Genomic DNA, 18997 nt, shown 5'->3' on the forward strand with positions numbered 1-18997 from the left:
GGTCACTTCTGAAGTCTGTGTGCACAAAGGTAAGTATTGAATGTACACCTATGGTTATCTTTTTTTCCACAAACTACCTCTGACAGAGTCAATGAGCCTTTGATGTGCCTGTGTTTTCTCTTTTGATTTTATCCTTGTACTTGTAGTTAGCTATTAGTGCCCTGAATCTTATTCCATATATTTATGTTTATTTCTGTAACTTAGCTCCAATATAATGTAGAAAACATAGGCACAGAAAAGGATTGGCTTGGTTTTATCTTTCTTTTCTTGTTCTTAGTCTTATATTGAGGGGGTAGGTTAAAGAGGGCTTGGATTTTATTGTAATGTTATTACTTTTACTGTTCTTACAGATATGACCTGGGGAAGAATGGCTTTGGGAAATACCTCTTCAGTGAAAGAATTTATCCTGCTTGGTTTGACACAGCAGCCAGAGCTCCAACTGCCTCTCTTCTTCTTCTTCTTGGGAGTTTATATATTCTCCGTGGTGGGGAACCTGGGCTTGATTGTTCTGATTGTTTTAAATCCTCACCTTCACACCCCCATGTACTACTTTCTCTTCAACCTTTCCTTCACAGATCTCTGCTACTCCACTGTCATAACCCCCAAAATGCTAGTGAGTTTTGTGAAACGGAATATCATCTCTCATGCTGAGTGCATGACTCAACTCTTTTTTTTCTGCTTCTTTGTTATTGATGAATGTTACATTTTGACAGCAATGGCCTATGACAGGTATGCTGCCATCTGTAAGCCTCTGCTTTATCAGGTCACCATGTCCCATCGGGTCTGCCTCTTGATGACAGTGGGTGTGTATGTGATGGGGTTTGTGGAAGCCATGGCGCATACTGCCAGTATGGTACACCTGATCTTCTGTGATGGTAACATCATCAATCACTACATGTGTGAAATAAATGCTCTTCTAAAGCTCTCCTGCACAAGCACTTCCATCAATGAGCTGGTGGTTTACCTTGTTGTAGGTTTTAATGTAATAATGCCCACCCTGACTATCTTTATTTCTTACACCTTGATCCTTTCCAACATCCTCAGCATCCATTCTGCAGAAGGTAGGTCAAAAGCCTTCAGTACCTGTGGCTCCCATGTGATAGCTGTTTCTCTTTTCTTTGGAGCTGCTGCATTTATGTATCTTAAGCCTTCTAGTGCATCTGAGGATGAAGATAAAGTATCTACCATTTTTTATACCATTATGGGCCCAATGTTGAATCCTTTCATCTACAGTATAAGGAATAAGGATGTCCATATTGCCCTTAGAAAAACTTTAAAGAGGAGCATTTTTATTTAAGTAGAATCTGTATTTTTTATGAGAGTAAAGTCTTAGAGCATTTGTGGTTTACAACTAGAGAGAGGATTGCAGGATTGGATGACTGAGGATTTGCTTATAAGCCCAAGACCCTGGATTTAAACCATAGTCATTCAAATCAGCAATAGCAAAAAAACCCAAAAATTAAAATATCAAAATTTAAAAGTATAATGAGAACAATTTGCATTCAAATATAATTAGTATTATGCAAAATTAACATAATTGCATGGGAAAATTCAAAAGTAAAGACAATAAAGCATGATTAATCAATTATCGTTTTCACTACAGAGAATAGTTTATTCTATAATTTCTCAAAACCATTTATATCTTTTTTCAGTATTAAAAACTTATCAAACACATTTTATTTTTTGTCTAACCTTAGAAATCACAAGGATTTAAACACAAAATGCTGGATGATATTATACTCAGAAGTGGTAAGATCATGAGATTTTTAAAAAATGTATATATTTATTTTCTATTTTTGCTAGTGTGTCTTTGGAGACTTAGGTTCTGTTGCATGCTAGGCTCTTCTACCAAGCTACATTGTAAGCACAACTGTGAGGTCTCGATTAGAGTACCTCTAGAAGTTTTATGTGGCTGTTCCACTGAGATACTGATTTCAGAAATTTTAGAAAAAGTAACTCAATAATTCAGTTAATAATATGCTGGGAAGATTTTCAGGAGATGTCAGTTTAAAAGTTTCTAGTTTCTCCAACGACTGAAGTATGGATGGGAACTGCCCTTCTCACTCTTGTCTTTTCTCTATAGGCTTAAGTCAGTTTGGTAAAGAGTTGATGACTTGTGATTCCAGGAGAGCTGGCTCCAGTTGTAGGGGTAAAGAAAAGCCCGAGGTTTGACCAGTTGAGATATCTTTCAGGCCCACATCTAAGACTTTTAATTGGCCCACATCAACATCTACCTGCTGGAGTGCATGAAGGGACCATTTCTACAGTTCCAAAACTACAGGATCTCCCTAATAAAAGGCAATAATAGAATATCTAAAAAGAGTCCTAGAGAAGTTTCAGTATTGATAGAAGAGTGGAAGCCAGAGGCCTGGTAACAGACCAAAGACTTACTGTAATGTACGTTTGCAAGCAAAAAAGTATGGACAAAAATGATATACTCACTTTTTTTCCCTTGAGAAAGGATTGTATTGTGTAGCCTAGTATTTTCAGGAAATTATGATCTTCTTAACTTTGTCTCTTGAGTTCTGAGATTATAGGCATGTACCACTACTCCATGTTTACACCTTTTGTGTTGATGTTGACCTGCTAGAAATTCATCAGAACTGCCATTGCTAGTATCTGTGTAAGAAATGATCATAGCTATTGGTGTCATTGTCATTGTTATTGATTTCTTGAGAATTTGTGTTAATATACACTTGGAGTTAACTCAATACCATTTAATAATAATATATATTTATGGAAAATATATTTAATATTATAGTTGTAAGATCAATTCAAACTGTAATATAGAATGCAAATATAATTTTTCACATATAACATATATGAATAAGCATATGGAGAAAAAAACAAAGGGCATATTTAAAAATAGCTAAGGAAACATATGTTTTTGTTCTATAGGGAATGAATATAGTATTCTCCCATGACAGACAAACACCAACATCCATCAATATGCATCCCATTTCTGAAGATTTTGTTGGAGAATAGTACCATTCTTACATATTTATTATTTATTTATTCATTTAATGCAAAGCAATTATACCCAGGAAATGAAGATAACAATAAGTCATATAAGCTAGGTCATTATATCTGAGATTCATTCACAAGATAGTATAATATTAAAAGCTTTATTTCTGAAGACAGGATACATTGTCTAGCCATCTGTATAACAGGAATATACATGTACATATATAAATGGATTCTCTTAAGAATACAGTAGAAATTCTAAGCAGTAGATGATTTCATGCCAGTGTAGGCTGACAGCCTCCTTTTGTCTCCTAGTGATATGAGATGCATCAAGTCTTACTAATCTTGTTGGTTCTTTCTCAGTGCAGTTCCCCACTGTCTTCACTTTCTTTGTAGATGAGTGGTTATCATGAAGAAGCTTTTGTTAGTGTCCCATTTCCCAGAACAGTGGACTGACTGTAACAGTACTAGACTAAATAATGTGATTAGTTTAAATAAATTTGCAATGTTAAGGTTATCCCTAAACCAATCTGACTAGTGTCTTTATATGAAAAGAAAGTAAGGACACATATGCATTAAGAATGGACATACACATAGGAAGAGCCAGATGAGAACAGCAAAAGCACAGTCATCTGTAATCCAAAGAAAGAAGAAACCCCAGAAGACCAGACATAGAAGCCACACTTGATGATATACTTCTGGAAGCCAGAACAACAAGAAAATTATCTCCTCTTGTTTAAACCATCAGTTTATTGCACTGTTTAAGTTTTAAATGTTTATCACAGACAAAAGTAAGTGTCATAATGGTATAACTTACAAATTTCAAATCTTTGTGTATCAGGTATTAAGCATATGACTTTACACATGCCACATGGTGGTTTATTGTTGTGCTATATATAGCTATTCATCCTTTTAATTTTGTATGTGATACAATTTCTCAATGAGTTACCCATAATACCTCCAGCTCTGCCTGGTGTCCAAGTAGGTCTTGAATGCAGTATCTAGAGTTGTTAGGATTATTGGAATGAATCATCAGGCCCAGCTACATTATATTCATAAGAGACTGTAGTGAGAAAAACATAAAGTGGAACAAATGAACAAACAAACCTACCAGTTGTGGTGTATATATTGCATTACATAATGTAATCTCACAGATGGGAGTCTGAAGTAGAAAGATCATCAATTCAAGTCCTTCCTTAAAACCACATACTGAGTTACAAACCAGCATGTGGTATATAAGGAAACTTGTGTCTTTCAAAACTAACAAACCAACCAACAAATCAACAACACTACCCAATCAACCATCAAACTAATAAATAAAGCAAACAAGTAAATTAGATAAAAACAAAAAACAAAAATTAATAAAAAGGAAAAAAGTAAAAGTGTAATACTGTCTGAAACTTTGGGGGTATGCCATTTTATTTAAAGAAATATAGTTTTTTTTTTTTTCTTTTTTCGAGACAGGGTTTCTCTGTAGCCCTGGCTGTCCTGGAACTCACTCTGTAGACCAGGCTGGCCTCGAACTCAGAAATCCGCCTGCCTCTGCCTCCCAAGTGCTGGGATTAAAGGCGTGTGCCACCACCACCCGGCAAGAAATATAATTTTATGTTGATGAATAATCATTGCACATATGTAAGTGCCAGTGTCTTCTAAAGTGACTCATATTGTTCACCTGAAAGTGAAATTGGGGGACTATGACTATGAGAAGAAGGAAGATAGCTGTTTGGGTTGAGAACACAAATCTAGGCTCCCAGAGAAAGAAATGATAGTTACCAAAATGGCTTCTGAACAAACATACAGAACAAAGGCTGAGGTGTCAAGCTCATGGCTCACTTCATCTCCCTGTAACAATCCACAGGCCCAAATGCAGAGTCTGTGCTTTTAGCAAAAGTCTATGAAAAGTTATCAGGTCACCACCATCACCATAATCCACAACTCAGGAAAATATTTATAGCAAAGATAAGTGAGGGAATATATATTATATTGTTCACTTGCATGAAAGCCAAGATTAGTGATTTTCAAGTTAACGCAAAGCAAGAAAAGCTACAGGGTTTACTTAGAATTCAAAACATTGTAAAAATCAGATCATTAAAACCTCAGAAAGTGTAGAGGGAATATCTTATAAGCATCACCCGTCAATAAAGAAGCTGATGGCCAATGAACTTAGGCAGGAAATAGGAGGTGGGACATGAGTGTGTGTGTGTGTGTGTGAGAGAGAGAGAGAGAGAGAGCGAGCAAGAGAGAGAGAGAGAGAGAGAGAGAGAGAGAGAGAGAGAGAGAGAGAGAGAGAGAGAGAGAGAGAGAGAGAGAGAGAGAGAGAGAGAGAGAGGAAATGGGGGTGGGGAATTAAGGGAAAGAGTCAGATGCAGGATTTAACACAGAACTTTGAGAAGGAGATGAAGGTACACCAATCATGAGGCTGAACTTAGGTTAGAAGAAGGAGATATCAGGCTGACTGTGTGGTCTCATAGAATGAGTTTGGCAGTGTTCCTTCTGCTTCCATTTTGTGAAATGGTTTGAGTAGTATTGTTGTAGCTTCTCTTTGAAAGTACACACTAAAACCATCTGGCCTTAGGCTTTTGTTTTGTTTTGTTTTGTTTGGTTTGGTTTGGTTTGGAAACTTTTAGTGACTACTTCTATTTCCTTAGCAGATATAGAACTATTCAGATAGTTTACCTGATCTTGATTTTACTTTGGTAAGTGGTATCTATCTAGAGAATCATCCATTTTGTTTTGATCTTTCCAATTTTGTGAAGTACAAGTTTTTGAAGTAAGACCTAATAATTCTATGAATTTCTTCAGTGTCTGTTGTTATGTCTTTTCATTTTTTATTTTGTTAATTTGGATACTGTCTCTTTTCCTTTTAGTTAGTTTGGTTAAGGTTTTGTCTATCTTGTGATTTTCTTAAAGAACCAGCTCAAGATTTCATTGACTCTGTATTGTTTTCTTTGTTTTTAATTGATTTATTTCAGCCCTGAGTTTAATTATTTCCTGCCTTTTGCTCTCTTTGGGTGTGTTTACTTGTTTTTATTTAGATTTTTCAGGTATAATTTTAAATATGATAACTTTCCAATTTCTTCATGAAGGCACATAGTGCAATGATTTGCATCCTAGGAGTGCTTTTATTGTGTCTTGTCAGTTTCTGTATGTTGTGCCTCCATTTTCATTGGATTCTAAGAAGTCTTTAATTTTTTTTTGTTACTTTTACCATGACGCAGAGGTCATTGAGTAGAATGTTGCTCAGTTTCTATGAGTTTGTAGGTTTTCTGTTGTTTCTTTTGTTGTTCAAGGCCAGCTTTAGTTGCAAGGGGTTATTTCAATTTTCTTGTATTTTTTGAGGCTTGGTTTGTGACCAGTTATATGGTCAATTTTGGAGAAGGTTCTGTGAGGGTCTGAGAAAAAGGTATATTCTTTTGTGTTTATGTGAAATGTTATGCAGATATTTGTTGGGTCCATTTGGTTCGTAAAGTGGATTCATGTGGGGGTGTCAAAGACAGCACAAAAAGACCAACAGAGTCAACTAACTTGAGCACATGGGAGCTCACAGATTATGAATCACCTACTAAAGAACATACAGGGGCTGGACTTAGGACCCCCTACATATTTGTAGCCATGTGCAGATGGTCTTCTTTTGTTTTTTTGAGACAGGGTTTCTCTGTGTAGCCCTGGTTGTCCAGGAACTCATTCTTTAGACCAGGCTGGCCTTGAATTCAGAAATCCACCTGCCTCTGCCTCCAAAGTTCTGGGATTAAAGGCATGTGCCACCACTATCCAACTGTGCAGATGGTCTTTATGTGGGTCCCCTAACAATTGAAGCAGTGGTGATCTCTGATTCTGTTGCCTATCATTGCATCTCCATCCCCTAACTGTACTGCCTGGTTGGACTTCAGTGGGATGTGATGTGCTTTTCTTGCTGGTACTAGATATCCCAGGGTGGGGTGATACTAAAGAGGGCTCTACCTCACTGAGGAGAAGGGGAAAGGGTAATGGGACTAGAGATTTGTAAGGGTGGGACTGGAAGGAGAGGAGGGAGGAGGCTGTGATTGGCATGTAAAGTGAATAAATAAATAAATTAATTAAATAAATAAAAGGATAAGGAGAGATTTGAAAGGGAAGGCTGAGGAGATGAACATAAGAAGACACGGAGAGGATACCAGCCAGGTAACAAACTCAGGTTAGAAGAAAAAAGATAAGTGAGGGGCTAGTCAGACAACAAGCTGAAGCTTATTGCTTAAGCATTTATTAGTAAATATTTAGTCTCAGAGTCATTATTTCTGGGAATTAAGTAGTCAAGGAACAGAAAAATCCCTGATAGAAAAGCTACAGTTCCCATCAAGGAAGTTTCCAAAAGGAAGTCTGAAAAAGTTCACATCTTGTCCACTTGGGGGCATTCTGAGGTATTTAAAACAAAACAAACATCAACAACAAAACCAATGTAAGTTATAGGAGAAGTTTTGGAGAGTAAGTGACTGCTCTCAGTGCAAATAGATTATTTATTCTGGATCAACTGTAGCTCAGAGACATGGATTCACGTTGCTGCAAATACCATGCTGCAGTGCTATAACAGTTTTATGAAGGCTTTCATAGTGACAGAACAAAGGAAAGTAAAAAAAAAAAAAAAATCCATGCATTTTCAAAATACTAGAAGGTTTGCTTGGTAGGAGATTAGAGCAGAGTGGGAATGTCTTTGTTATGGTTCTCAGATGCTGTCTGCTGACATTTTCAGCCCATGAGTGGTGGAAATTAGTGGATAACTAGTGCATTTGAAAGGATTTTGCCTGTGATTATTATAGGAGGGAGGATAAGGTGAAGGAGTGGTGAGTAAGGAATAACTAACTCTAAGCTGTTATTGGGACATTTACATCATACTTCATCACTCCAAGGTGCAAGCAAGTTCTTGGAAGACTGGGCAGAAAGATGTTAAGAGCCAGAAAGAGTGGATATCAGCAGGAAAACAAAGAGATTACTTATTTTGGATTGACTGCAGCTCCTTTAGATATTACAATGGTATACAGTGGGGCACTTTACCAATGGCCTGTATCTCAGTGCACAGATTTGATTTTAATCTAATTGTAAAGAAATACTTATTTGTCAGAATAACAAAATCTACAGGCACCCAAGAACTCTGCCTGACCAGTGGCATGGGTTCTTTTCTGTCTGGGTGGGTACCCTGAGCAGACTATAGATTTGAATTCAGCAGCCAGTCCCACAACACCCAGAGGAAACTCCACTCCCAGGCACTCTAACATTCCCAGGATCATAGGATCACAGGTGTGCCCTGAGCATACCTTGGGTACTAACTCCTCAGCCAGAACCACAACAACCAGAAGAACATCCACTCCTCCTAGGCATGCTAACATTCCCAGGACCACAGGATCCCAGGATCTCAGGATCCCGGGAGCTTGGTCACACCAGGATCTCAGGGTCCTAGAGGTAGCTTGACTTTCAGGAGCTCTAACACCCAGGATCCCAGAATCACAAGATCAGAGAAAGCTGAACTCTGAGGAGTTCTGAGACAACCAGAATCACAGGAAGGACAGTCTCTAGATATAGCTAGGGCAGGTAGCACTAGAAATAATCAGATGGCTAGAGGCAACCTAAGAACATAAGCAACAGAAACCAAGGTTACCTGGCATCATCAGAACCCAACTCCCCCACCATAGCAAGTCTTGGATACACCATCACACTGGAAAAGCAAGATTCAGATCTAAAATCACTTCTCATGATGGTAATAGAGGATATTAAGGACATAAATAACTACCTTAAAGAAGTACAGGAGAACACAGATAAACAGATAGAAACTCTTAAAGAGGAAACATCAAAATCCCTTAAAGAATTACAGGAAAACACAAACAGGCAAAGGAAATGAATAAAACCATGCAAGATCTAAAACTGAAAACAGAAACAGTAAAGAAATCACAAAGGGAGACAACCATTAGAAAACCTAGGAAAGAGATCAGGAGTCATAACTGTAAGCATCACCAACAAAATACCAGAGATAGAAGAGAATCTCAGGTACAGAAGATACCATAGAAAACATTGTCAAAACAGTCAAAGAAAATGCAAAATGCAAAAAAACATCCAGGAAATCCAGGACACAATGAGAAAACCAAACTTAAGGATAATAGGTATAGAAGAGAGTGGACTCCCAACTTAAAGGGCCAGTGAATATCTTCAATAAAATTATAGAAGAAAATTTTCCTAACCTAAAGAAAGAGATGCAAATGAACATACAAGAAGCCTACAGAACTCTAAACAGACTGGACCAGAAAAGAAATTCTTCCTGTCACATAATAATCAAAATAAAATGCACAAAATAAAGAATATTAAAAGCAGTAAGGGACGAAGGTCAAGTAACATTATAAAGGCAGACCTATCAGAATTACTGATACCAGACTTCTCACCAGAGACTATGAAAGCCAGAATATCCTGGGCAGACCCTAAGAGAACACAAATGCCAGCCCAGGCTACTATACCCTGCAAAACTCTCAGTTATCATAGATGGAAAAACCAAGATATTCCATGATAAAACCAAATTTACACAATATCTTTCCACAAATTCAGCCATACAAAGGATAATAGATGGACAACACCAACACAAGGAGGGAAACTCCACCCTAGAAAAAGCAAGAAAGTAACTTCCAACAAACCAAAAAGAAGATAGCCACATAAACATAATTCCACCTCTAACAATAAAAATAACAGGAAGTAACAATCACTTTCCCTTAATATCTCTTAAGATCAATGGACTCAATTCCTCCCAAAAGTCGTAGAGTATCAGACCGGATATGTAAACAGGACCCAGCATTTTGCTGCATACAGGAAACACACCTTAGTGACAAAGACAGACACTACCTCAGAGTAAAAGGTTGGAAAACAATTTTCCAAGCAAATGGTCCCAAGAAACAAGCTGGAGTAATCATTCTAATATTGAATAAAATCAACTTTCAACCAAAAGTTATCAAAAAAGGTAAGGAAGGACACTTCATACTGGTCAAAGGAAAAATCTACCAGAATGATCTCTCAATTCTGGACATCTGTGGTCCAAATGCAAGGGCACTCACATTCATAAAAGAAACTTTACTAAAGCTCAAAGCACACATTACACCCCACACAGTAATAGTGGGAGATTTCCACATCCCAGTCTCAGCAATGGACAGATCAATGGAAACACAAACTAAATAGAGACACATGAAACTAACAGAAGTTATGGACTAAATGGATCTAACAGATATCTATAGAACATTTCATTCTAAAACAAAAGAATATGCCTTCTTTGAAACATCTCATGGTACCTTCTCCAAAATTGTCCATATAATTGGCTACAAAACAGGCCTCAACAAATACAAGAGATTGAAATAATCCCATGCATCCAATCAGATCACCTCAGGCTATAGCTGGTCCTAAATACCAACAAAAAACAATGGAAAATACACATACACATGGAAGTTGAATAATGCTCTACTCAATGATAACTTGGTCAAGGAAATTAGCATTTTCTTAATGTTTAACTTCAAGAGTTTTTGCTATTCTGAAATTTTAACAATATACTTATTGATAAAATAATTTCTCTCCTAGAAAAAAGAATAACAAAATCTAAATACATTTTAAAGAAATAATTAGTTTTATTACATAGTGTTTTTTTTTTAAAAAAAACAAAGTACAACTTTTCCTCTGAATTCTTAAATATGCCCACTTGGCTACTTAAATAGGGATTCAAAATGTAGCCAGCATAATAAATACACAATACATATATTTTTGTAGGAATTATTCAACTCTACTTGCATTAACTATGTTTGCTTCTTTATAAATCACTACAAAGGGTCCTATCACCTGTATTCAATGGACTGCATAATTCATATCAACTATCATGAACTAGGATGCAAACATGAGTACTGTTTCTTCTCTTCCTAATTTATCATCATAAAGGAGTCCTAAAGGAGACATACTGTTAATTTCTAATGAAGTGTAGATGAACCCATAAGCCTCAAACTAATGGCATCTGCTCTACAGTATGGTGATCCTGCTATCAGCTCTGTATCTTCCTTTCACACCCTTTTTGAATCATTAACTAATGCTATTATCTCTACTGCATAGTAATTCCTGGAATTCTCCCTCACCCCCTGTGTGTGCACGCGTGTGAGCGCATGTGTTATGTTGCTTTTTTTCCTGGTAAATGGAAAAGAATCTATGGCTGCCATTGATCAGCTCTGATATTTTCAGAACAAAACCCTCCTACAGGAATGCGGACGCACAAATACAGGGTCAGCACCAAATTCTCTTAATCTCTGAAGGGAGGGAGGCAGGCTGACTTAATCCAGTCTCTATTCATCTCATTCATGTGGTGGAGACAGTACAACTAGTTTACAGACTAGTAAGAAACTAAGCAATATAATCTCTGACTTAATGTTTCTATTTCTTGTATTTGAACCTTTGTGTACTAGCTGTATTCTTAGTCTGGTAGCAAGACAGATTTTGCAGCTCCAGGTGATACTTCAGGAACACAATAATATCATTTGTCCCTTCACAGAAACTGATGTCTGCTGTATGTATAAGGATTTTATGTGTAATAATACTGAGGGGCATTCTTTCATACTTAACCTATAATGTAAGTAACCCACAAATTTACTATATTCCTGTCTCACACATAAAATAATCTTTGTAAACTAGTTTTTATCCTTTATTCATCCTCTGTGCAGCTAGAATGGAGTAGAGGAGACTGTATAGAGATGCTATGGTATAGTATATAAAGCTTATGGCACAAACTGTCTCTCCTCATCTCATGAATTCTTCAGTATGGTATCCAAAACCTTGCACATGTGTCCAAAGAACTGTATTTTTTTATTCCTTAGAGGAATTTTCTTTCTTGGTAATCATTATAAGGAAATTGAGACATCTAATAAAATAATGGAGACATGAATGAGTACTAGGAATTACAGAAAGTTTTGAAAGATATATACTTTGTATACAAACTCAGTGGGCAGCCTTATACATTACATACATCATATAGTGTATGTAATGCTACATCAAATCTACTCAAGAATAATAAAAACCTCCAGTACCTCTGGTGCTCACATTATTGCCATTTGTCTTATCATGGAGTTTGTAGCATTTGTGTATTTTAAATATTTATTTAATGTGGATCAGAGATTATTTTTCTGTTTTTTATAGTAATGTCATGCTATGTACAATACTCTAATATATAGTCTGTAAAGCAATGATGTAGCAATTGCCCTGATGGGTGCCCTGGTGAAATTCCAGAGGTACCTTTTTATTTAAATGTAGAAACATGTAAAGAAGTGGAAGGACCTTAATTTTTTTGTGGTGCTGTACACAGAAAGCTATATTTTATGTACATATGATTTATATCAGTTGTCATATCTTCCCTTCAAGAGAATTGCCTTAATAACTTTTCTTTCAGATAATATTGTCTCAGTTTTTTCTGTATTTCTGTCATTTTTTATAAATTTCAAAGTGAGCAAAATTGTGTCCCCTAGGTAGTAATATATTGATGCCTTTTTCATTTAGAAAAAATATCAACAGTTACCATATTAACAAATGTTCAAATAACATATTTCTCCCAGAAACAGAGGTGTCTTACAGAAGCATCCTTACTAGTATCAAAATTGTCAGCTGCTCTAGGCTTAAGGGTAGTGCCGTGCGTTTGTTTTGAGCTGAGCAAAGCTTCCAGCAGAACCACAGCCGCCTAATCATGTTCTTTTGTTCCACTGTTTTGACTTTCTAGTCTTCAATAAATGACATGATACATAACATGTGACACCTGTCTCTGAGATACCAGTAAGCCTATAATCTGTATCATGGAAGAGAGCATATGAAACTGTTGGTTTTTTGTCTAACCAGAAGTGACAGGATTGCACAGAAAGATCACACACACACACACACACACACACACACACACACACACACACACACATCCACATGTGTACCTGCACAATACAAATACACTCCCCAACATTCATCTCTCTATTATAATAAATAGAGGAAGGCTGTTCATATTATACCACATAGAAAGGGATGAAATAGTTAAAAATATAGTTTAGTGTGTAGTTCTTACTATATAAACCAATCAAAACCATTACAATTAATAATTAATGGAAATATGGTACATTCTACTACCACCAATTATAAACAACCTTAGGGTTTAGTTTATCATTTGGACATTGGCCTTAGGCAATCTTGCTTAGCTCCTTGTCAAGAGCAGTACCTGGAATGTACAGGGTTGATGCCATACTATGGCTGGTGTGTCCTTTTGTGGACTGTCTTGCTCAGACAAATGTAGTTTACCCTGAGATGGTCCAAACAATGACTGAGCATCATCACTGATTCCTAATCTTCACTGTATCATTTATCAGCATTTGCCATAATAAGTATTTCCCAAGTCTTGCTATCTCTTGATATTACTCTCTAGGGGGATCTTAAAGGGCAGTGGGATAATATTAAGTGCTTGTCAGAACTGGCATAAAACAATAACTATATATACCTCTTGCTATCAAAATAGGTTGATGGAATAGAGTGGTGGATTTAGAAACAGATTCTTAGTTGTATATGCAAAACATTTTTGAGCAGAACCCAAATAATTCTATTGGGAAAATAAATCTTCATGCTCAGATGTAGTTGGCCAACCAAATGGAACTTCATTTTTTGTTAATTTTAAATTTTGTTTTTTCTTAAGAGAGAAAAAGAATATGAAGTTAGGTGGTAAAGGAGTAATGTAGGAACTGGGAAGATTTAGAGAGAAGAAGAAATATGATTGAAATATATTGCATCAATTTCTTAAAAATAAGTAAATGTATGAATATGATTTTAAATGAAAAATAATAGCTAACAAAAATAGTATACCAGAAATTGAATTTATTTTTTGGAGACTGACTTTGATAGTCTTGGAGAGTCCTGATCAGCTGCATATCATGAGAAGCAGCTGTGAGGAATACAGCTGGCTGATTATCTGTAGCTTATGCTTTGCTTCTCATTCTATAATGCTCAGCAGGAGGTTAGGTTACTCTGACTTGAGCCAGCCAATGTTTAAGTATGGCAGGTGGTGTATATTGGGCCTTACTATTTCTGCCTAGCATAGATCTCTCCTGTACAAGATGTTCTTGAACTGCCATCTAAATCTGAGATTCCTACCCATTCTTTTCTTTCTTTCCCATTTTTTAGGTGTTGTAATTTCACAGTGGTCCAAAGCCTTCATCACTTAATCTTCTTCCTTTTCCTTTCATTCTTAATAAGTTCTTACTAGTTCAATCAAGCCAAGACAGCAGAAAGTAGTGAGATGACTCACAAGATTCAGATATTTTCTGTTTACATGGAATGCTTTAGAACTGCAAATACTTCCAGTCTAAAAGCAGGCTGTCATATAATAAATATGTTTGCTTTGGCGGAGATATTCTTTAGAATTTTTGAGTTGGAGTTATAAGGGTGAAAATAAAAATGAAATTTGTTTTATAAGTTCTCTCTAATTGTGACTGAATGTAATCTGGAGATTTAATAAAAAATCAAACCACATGTCTTAAGACAAAATGATATAATCTGTACATTTTAGATAATCATTAGTCTGTCTTTCTTCTGTGAAACCTGTATAAATAAAGAAGGAAACAGATTGCTAGTCAATAAGAACTGCAAAATTCCCTTGATCACCCTGACTCACTTGTTTCTTGCTGACTCCTTATATCCACTTGGGCTACTCTGTCAAGCCTGGGGTTGGTCCCCAGAAGGGGTTATTTCATTAAAGAAAACTGACTTTCTCTTCTCTAGGAACTATTAACTAGAAGTATGATTTCATGAGCCCCTATTACCTCCATATTTCATGTTTCAAGATCACCTAATAAGGCTGCTATGGTAGGTAGAGTTATTTTTCTTCAAAGAAGTAGCTATGTTAGGATGACCATGCTCCAGAAGATGTACCTTCTCCCATGCACATATAAATATCACTGATTTAACTCAGTTTGTTATAAAAGAGGACATAAATTTGAGAGGACAATATGACAGTGTCAAAGGCCAAGTTTGATATCACAGGGTAAACTGAGGCAGGCAGAAAAATAGAGTATGGAGTTAGCATTTGGGGTCATTGGTATTAGCAGCTGGTGGGCCTCCATTGACAGCGGTGGGTGATTTATGGGGTCAGCATTACTGATGGAACCAAACTTACTTATATGAGGCCAGCAAGAATGCCCAGTGAGAAACTTTGCACTCAACTCTTAAGTGCACTTACATATAGACAGACAGACAGACAGACAGATAAACATTTGGTGAATGGGGCAGAGCACCAACAGTCACATTTTATTTCTTCTTTCTAGTAATTTATATTTTCTTTGACAAAAGTTCTTTAGAAAATTACTTCATAGATAAAATGTTACACAAAATGGGAGTTACAGAAGGATGTCAATAGTAAGTTCAAAACAGTGTTTCATTTTTATAAGCTCATTATAAGTTCAAAGCAACAGTTTTACATGATCTTGCTTTATCATAGTGTACATCAGTAGCTTTATTCTTGGACCTGATCTAGAATGAATTTTTTTTTTTTGCTCATAAATTTGTTCCAAGCCTATTTTTCTTAGTGTAATTTATGAAAGCTCACTGTATTCCTAATTATGCTGAGTTTACTTACTATTCTATGAGGAGGGGCACATTTTTTTGATTCGAACTTTATTGCATCTTTCTGGCAAAACAACTAAAACCATCTCCTTATACTTTCTTCCTAAAGTAATTTGATTTCTACGCAGTCATTAATTCATACAAACAGCACTAATTCATGAAAGTTTATCTTTATGTTGATCTGTAGGAAATTTGCCCATTTGGGTGGGCTATGTAATAAGGGCAGGAAAAGCATATCAGCAGTGAGAAGCAATTCTGGGACAAAGTCTATGGAACTGTGGCTCTCCAGAGTGTATGCATTTACAGCCATGCAAATGATGGGCTGTGGGGCCACATTCTACTGGGATGTGTGAATGCTGCTTGGGCAGAAAAAATGTGGGGGCACTAGGCTACATTCCATCCTTACTGCCATTTGGGTGCTGGGCTAGCAGAATGCTGAAACCTGCTCAGGGGTGGCAGAATGCAGCCTAAGATGGGGGCCCCAACCTGAGTGAGAAATGGTGTAGGCTGGGGCAAAGGCTCTGGTACTTAAACGCCTGAACACATAGACCCAGGGTGGTTGAGTGAGGAATCTGGCTTAGCAAGGGGTGAGTATCTAGGGCATGAAGGGGACTTCTGTGGGAGACTTGGGTGGTATGGTTCAGTAATGAAAGTTTCCCCACACGTCAGTTCTTGATGAGAGAGACAGTCCTTGCTTGTCCAAACTGTTTATTTATCATGGAAATGGATGTATTTAACTTACTTAGGGTGGACCAGAGATAAAATACCTTTTGGAGGAATGAATGTCTGGGAAGAAAAGCTCATTGACCAAACCCCAGGGTCCCATCTAGAAACCTCATTAGTATGGAGAACTATAGGCTCTATGTTTTATGACCAGTTGCCATGGTTTTCTCAGTGGGGTGTCATGGTCTTGTGCACCAGGACAGGAACCAGACCCAGAGCAGATTCCAACACCTATTATTCTCATTTATGAGAATTGCCAGGGTTCCTTAATCTGACCAATTCTCCTAGTGTTTCTGTTTTGTGACAGGATTCCACTTGCCCCACAGTGGGTTATCTCTAGGAAACTCACTTGATTGCTGTAGCTTTCCTAGAAGGCTTCTGTCATGGCAGACAGGCTATAAGAGAAGTTGGAGAAGGAATGAGGGTTGATATAACCAAATATAACCAAAGCACATCGAAATTCTCAGAAATATGGGGAGGGACAACAAACACTAATGGCTTGTAATAGCCTAAGGTTATGATGGATAACTTCAAGCAAAGGTTATGGTGGATAACTTCAAGCAAAGAGGCAACTAACACTATAAAGGCTTTTGAAAAGCCCTGTAGAAATCTACTACTACAGCAATTTTCTAATACTTCTGTCTTAATTAGGGTTTTATTGCTGTGAACAGACACTATGACCAAGGCAAGTCTTATAAGGATACCATTAAATTGTGTATCTTTTTTTTTCTTCATTGTTGTGAATTATGAATCCTTGGCTTTGTTATTCATGATCACTTTTAGAATTATTAGTTTTTAAATGATTTTTATTGGACATTTTCTTTACTTACATCTCTAATATTATTCCCTTTCTGAGTTCCCCCTGAAACTCCTCCTCCATTCTCCCTCCCCTGGCTTCTATGAGGGTGTTCCCCTACCACCCAACCACTCTTACCTCCCCGCCCTTGAATTCCCCTACACTGGGACATCCAGCCTGAAAGGACCAAGGGCCTCTCCTCCCATTGGTGCCTAACAAGGCCATTCTCTGCTACATGTGCATCTGGAGCCATGGGTCCCTCTATGTGTACTCCAAGTTGGTGGCTTAGTCCCTGGGAGCTCTGGTGGGTCTGGTTGGTTGATATTGTTGTTCTTCCTAAGGGGTTGAAAACCCCTTCATCTTTTTTAGTCCTTTCTCTAGCAGCTCCACTGGGGACCCTGTGCTCAGTCCAATGGTTGGCTGAGAGCATCCATCTCTGTATTTGTCAGGCTCTTTTCAACAAGCACTTCTTGGCATCCAAGATAATGTCTGGGTTTGGTGACTGTATATGGGATGAATGCCCAGGTGGGACAGTCTCTGGGTGGCCTTTCCTTCAGTCTTGGCCCCACACTTTATCTCCATATTTGCTCCTGTGAGTATTTTGTTCCCTTTTCTAAGAAGAATTGAAGCACCCACACTTTGGTCTTCCTTCTTTTTGAGCTTAATGTGGTCTGTGAATTTTATCTTAGGTATTCCAAGCTTTTGGGCTAATATCCACTTATCAGTGAGTGCATACCATGTGTGTTCTTTTGTGATTAGGTTACTTCACTCAGGATGATATTTTCTAGTTCCATCCATTTGCCTAAAAATTCCATGAATTCATTGGTTTTAATAGCTGAGTAGTACTTCATTGTGTAAATGTACCACATTTTCTATATCCATCCCTCTGTTAAGGGACATCTGGATTCTTTCCTGCTTCTGGATATTATAAATAAGGTTTCTATGAACATAGTGGAGCATGTGTCCTTGTTATACATTGGAGAATCTTTTGGGTATATGCTCAGGAGTGGTATAGCTGGGTCTTCAGATAATACTTTGTCCAATTTTCTGAGGACCCACCAGACTGATTTCCAGAGTGGTTGTACCAGCTTGCAATTCCACCAACAATGAAGGAGTGTTCTTTCTTCACATACTTGCTAGCATCTGCTGTAAACTGAATTTTTGATCTTAGCCATTCTAACTGGTGTGAGGTGGAATCTCAGGGTTGTTTTGATTTGCATTTCCCTGATGACTAAGGATGTTGAACATTTCTTTAGGTTCGTCTCAGTCATTCAGTATTCCTCAGTTGAGAATTCTTTGTTTAGCTCTGTACCCCATTTTAATAGGGTTATTTGTTTCTCTGGAGTCTAACTTCTTGAATTCTTTGTATATATTCTTTGGATATTAGCCCTGTATTGGATGTAGGGCTGGTAAAGATCTTTTCCCGATCTGTTGGTTGCCATTTTGTCCTAATGACAGTGTCCTTTGCCTTACAGAAGCTTTGCAATTTTATGAGGTCCCATTTGCCAATTCTTGATCTTAGAGCATTTTCCATTTGTGTTCTATTCAGGAAAAATTTCCCTGTGTCTGTGTGCTCAAGGCTCTTCCCCACTTTCTTTTCTATTAGTTTCAGTGTATTTAGTTTTATGTGGAGGTTCTTGATCCACTTGGACTTGAGCTTTGTACAAGGAGATGAAAGTTCATCAATTTTAATTCTTCTACATGCTAACCACTAGTTGAACCAACACTATTTGTTGAAAATGCTGTCTTTTTTCCACTGGATGGTTTTAGTTCCTTTGTTAATGATCAAGTGACCATAGGTGTGTGGATTCATTTCGGGGTCTTGAATTCTGTTCCATTGATTTTACTGCCTTTCTCTGTACCAATATCATACAGTTTTTTTTTTTTTTTTTTTTTTTT

General features: G+C 37.2%; 1 protein-coding gene across 1 annotated transcript; it reads left to right on the plus strand.

Moving 5' to 3' along the window:
• The first annotated feature begins 350 nt into the window (after nucleotides 1–350).
• LOC116072631 (olfactory receptor 145-like) lies at nucleotides 351–1298 on the plus strand. Its single transcript, XM_031344085.1, has one exon. It carries the CDS (start codon nucleotides 353–355, stop codon nucleotides 1295–1297), a length of 945 nt encoding a protein of 314 aa, XP_031199945.1. The 5' UTR covers nucleotides 351–352; the 3' UTR covers nucleotide 1298.
• Nucleotides 1299–18997: the final 17699 nt, after the last annotated feature.

This window comes from Mastomys coucha, unplaced genomic scaffold, assembly GCF_008632895.1.
Source record: "Mastomys coucha isolate ucsf_1 unplaced genomic scaffold, UCSF_Mcou_1 pScaffold23, whole genome shotgun sequence".
In the NCBI taxonomy this organism is placed as follows: domain Eukaryota; kingdom Metazoa; phylum Chordata; class Mammalia; order Rodentia; family Muridae; genus Mastomys; species Mastomys coucha.

What these genes read in the sequence shown, in the direction of transcription:
- LOC116072631 (XM_031344085.1), top strand. Translation starts at nt 353, where the DNA reads ATGACCTGGGGAAGAATGGCTTTGGGAAATACCTCTTCAGTGAAAGAA.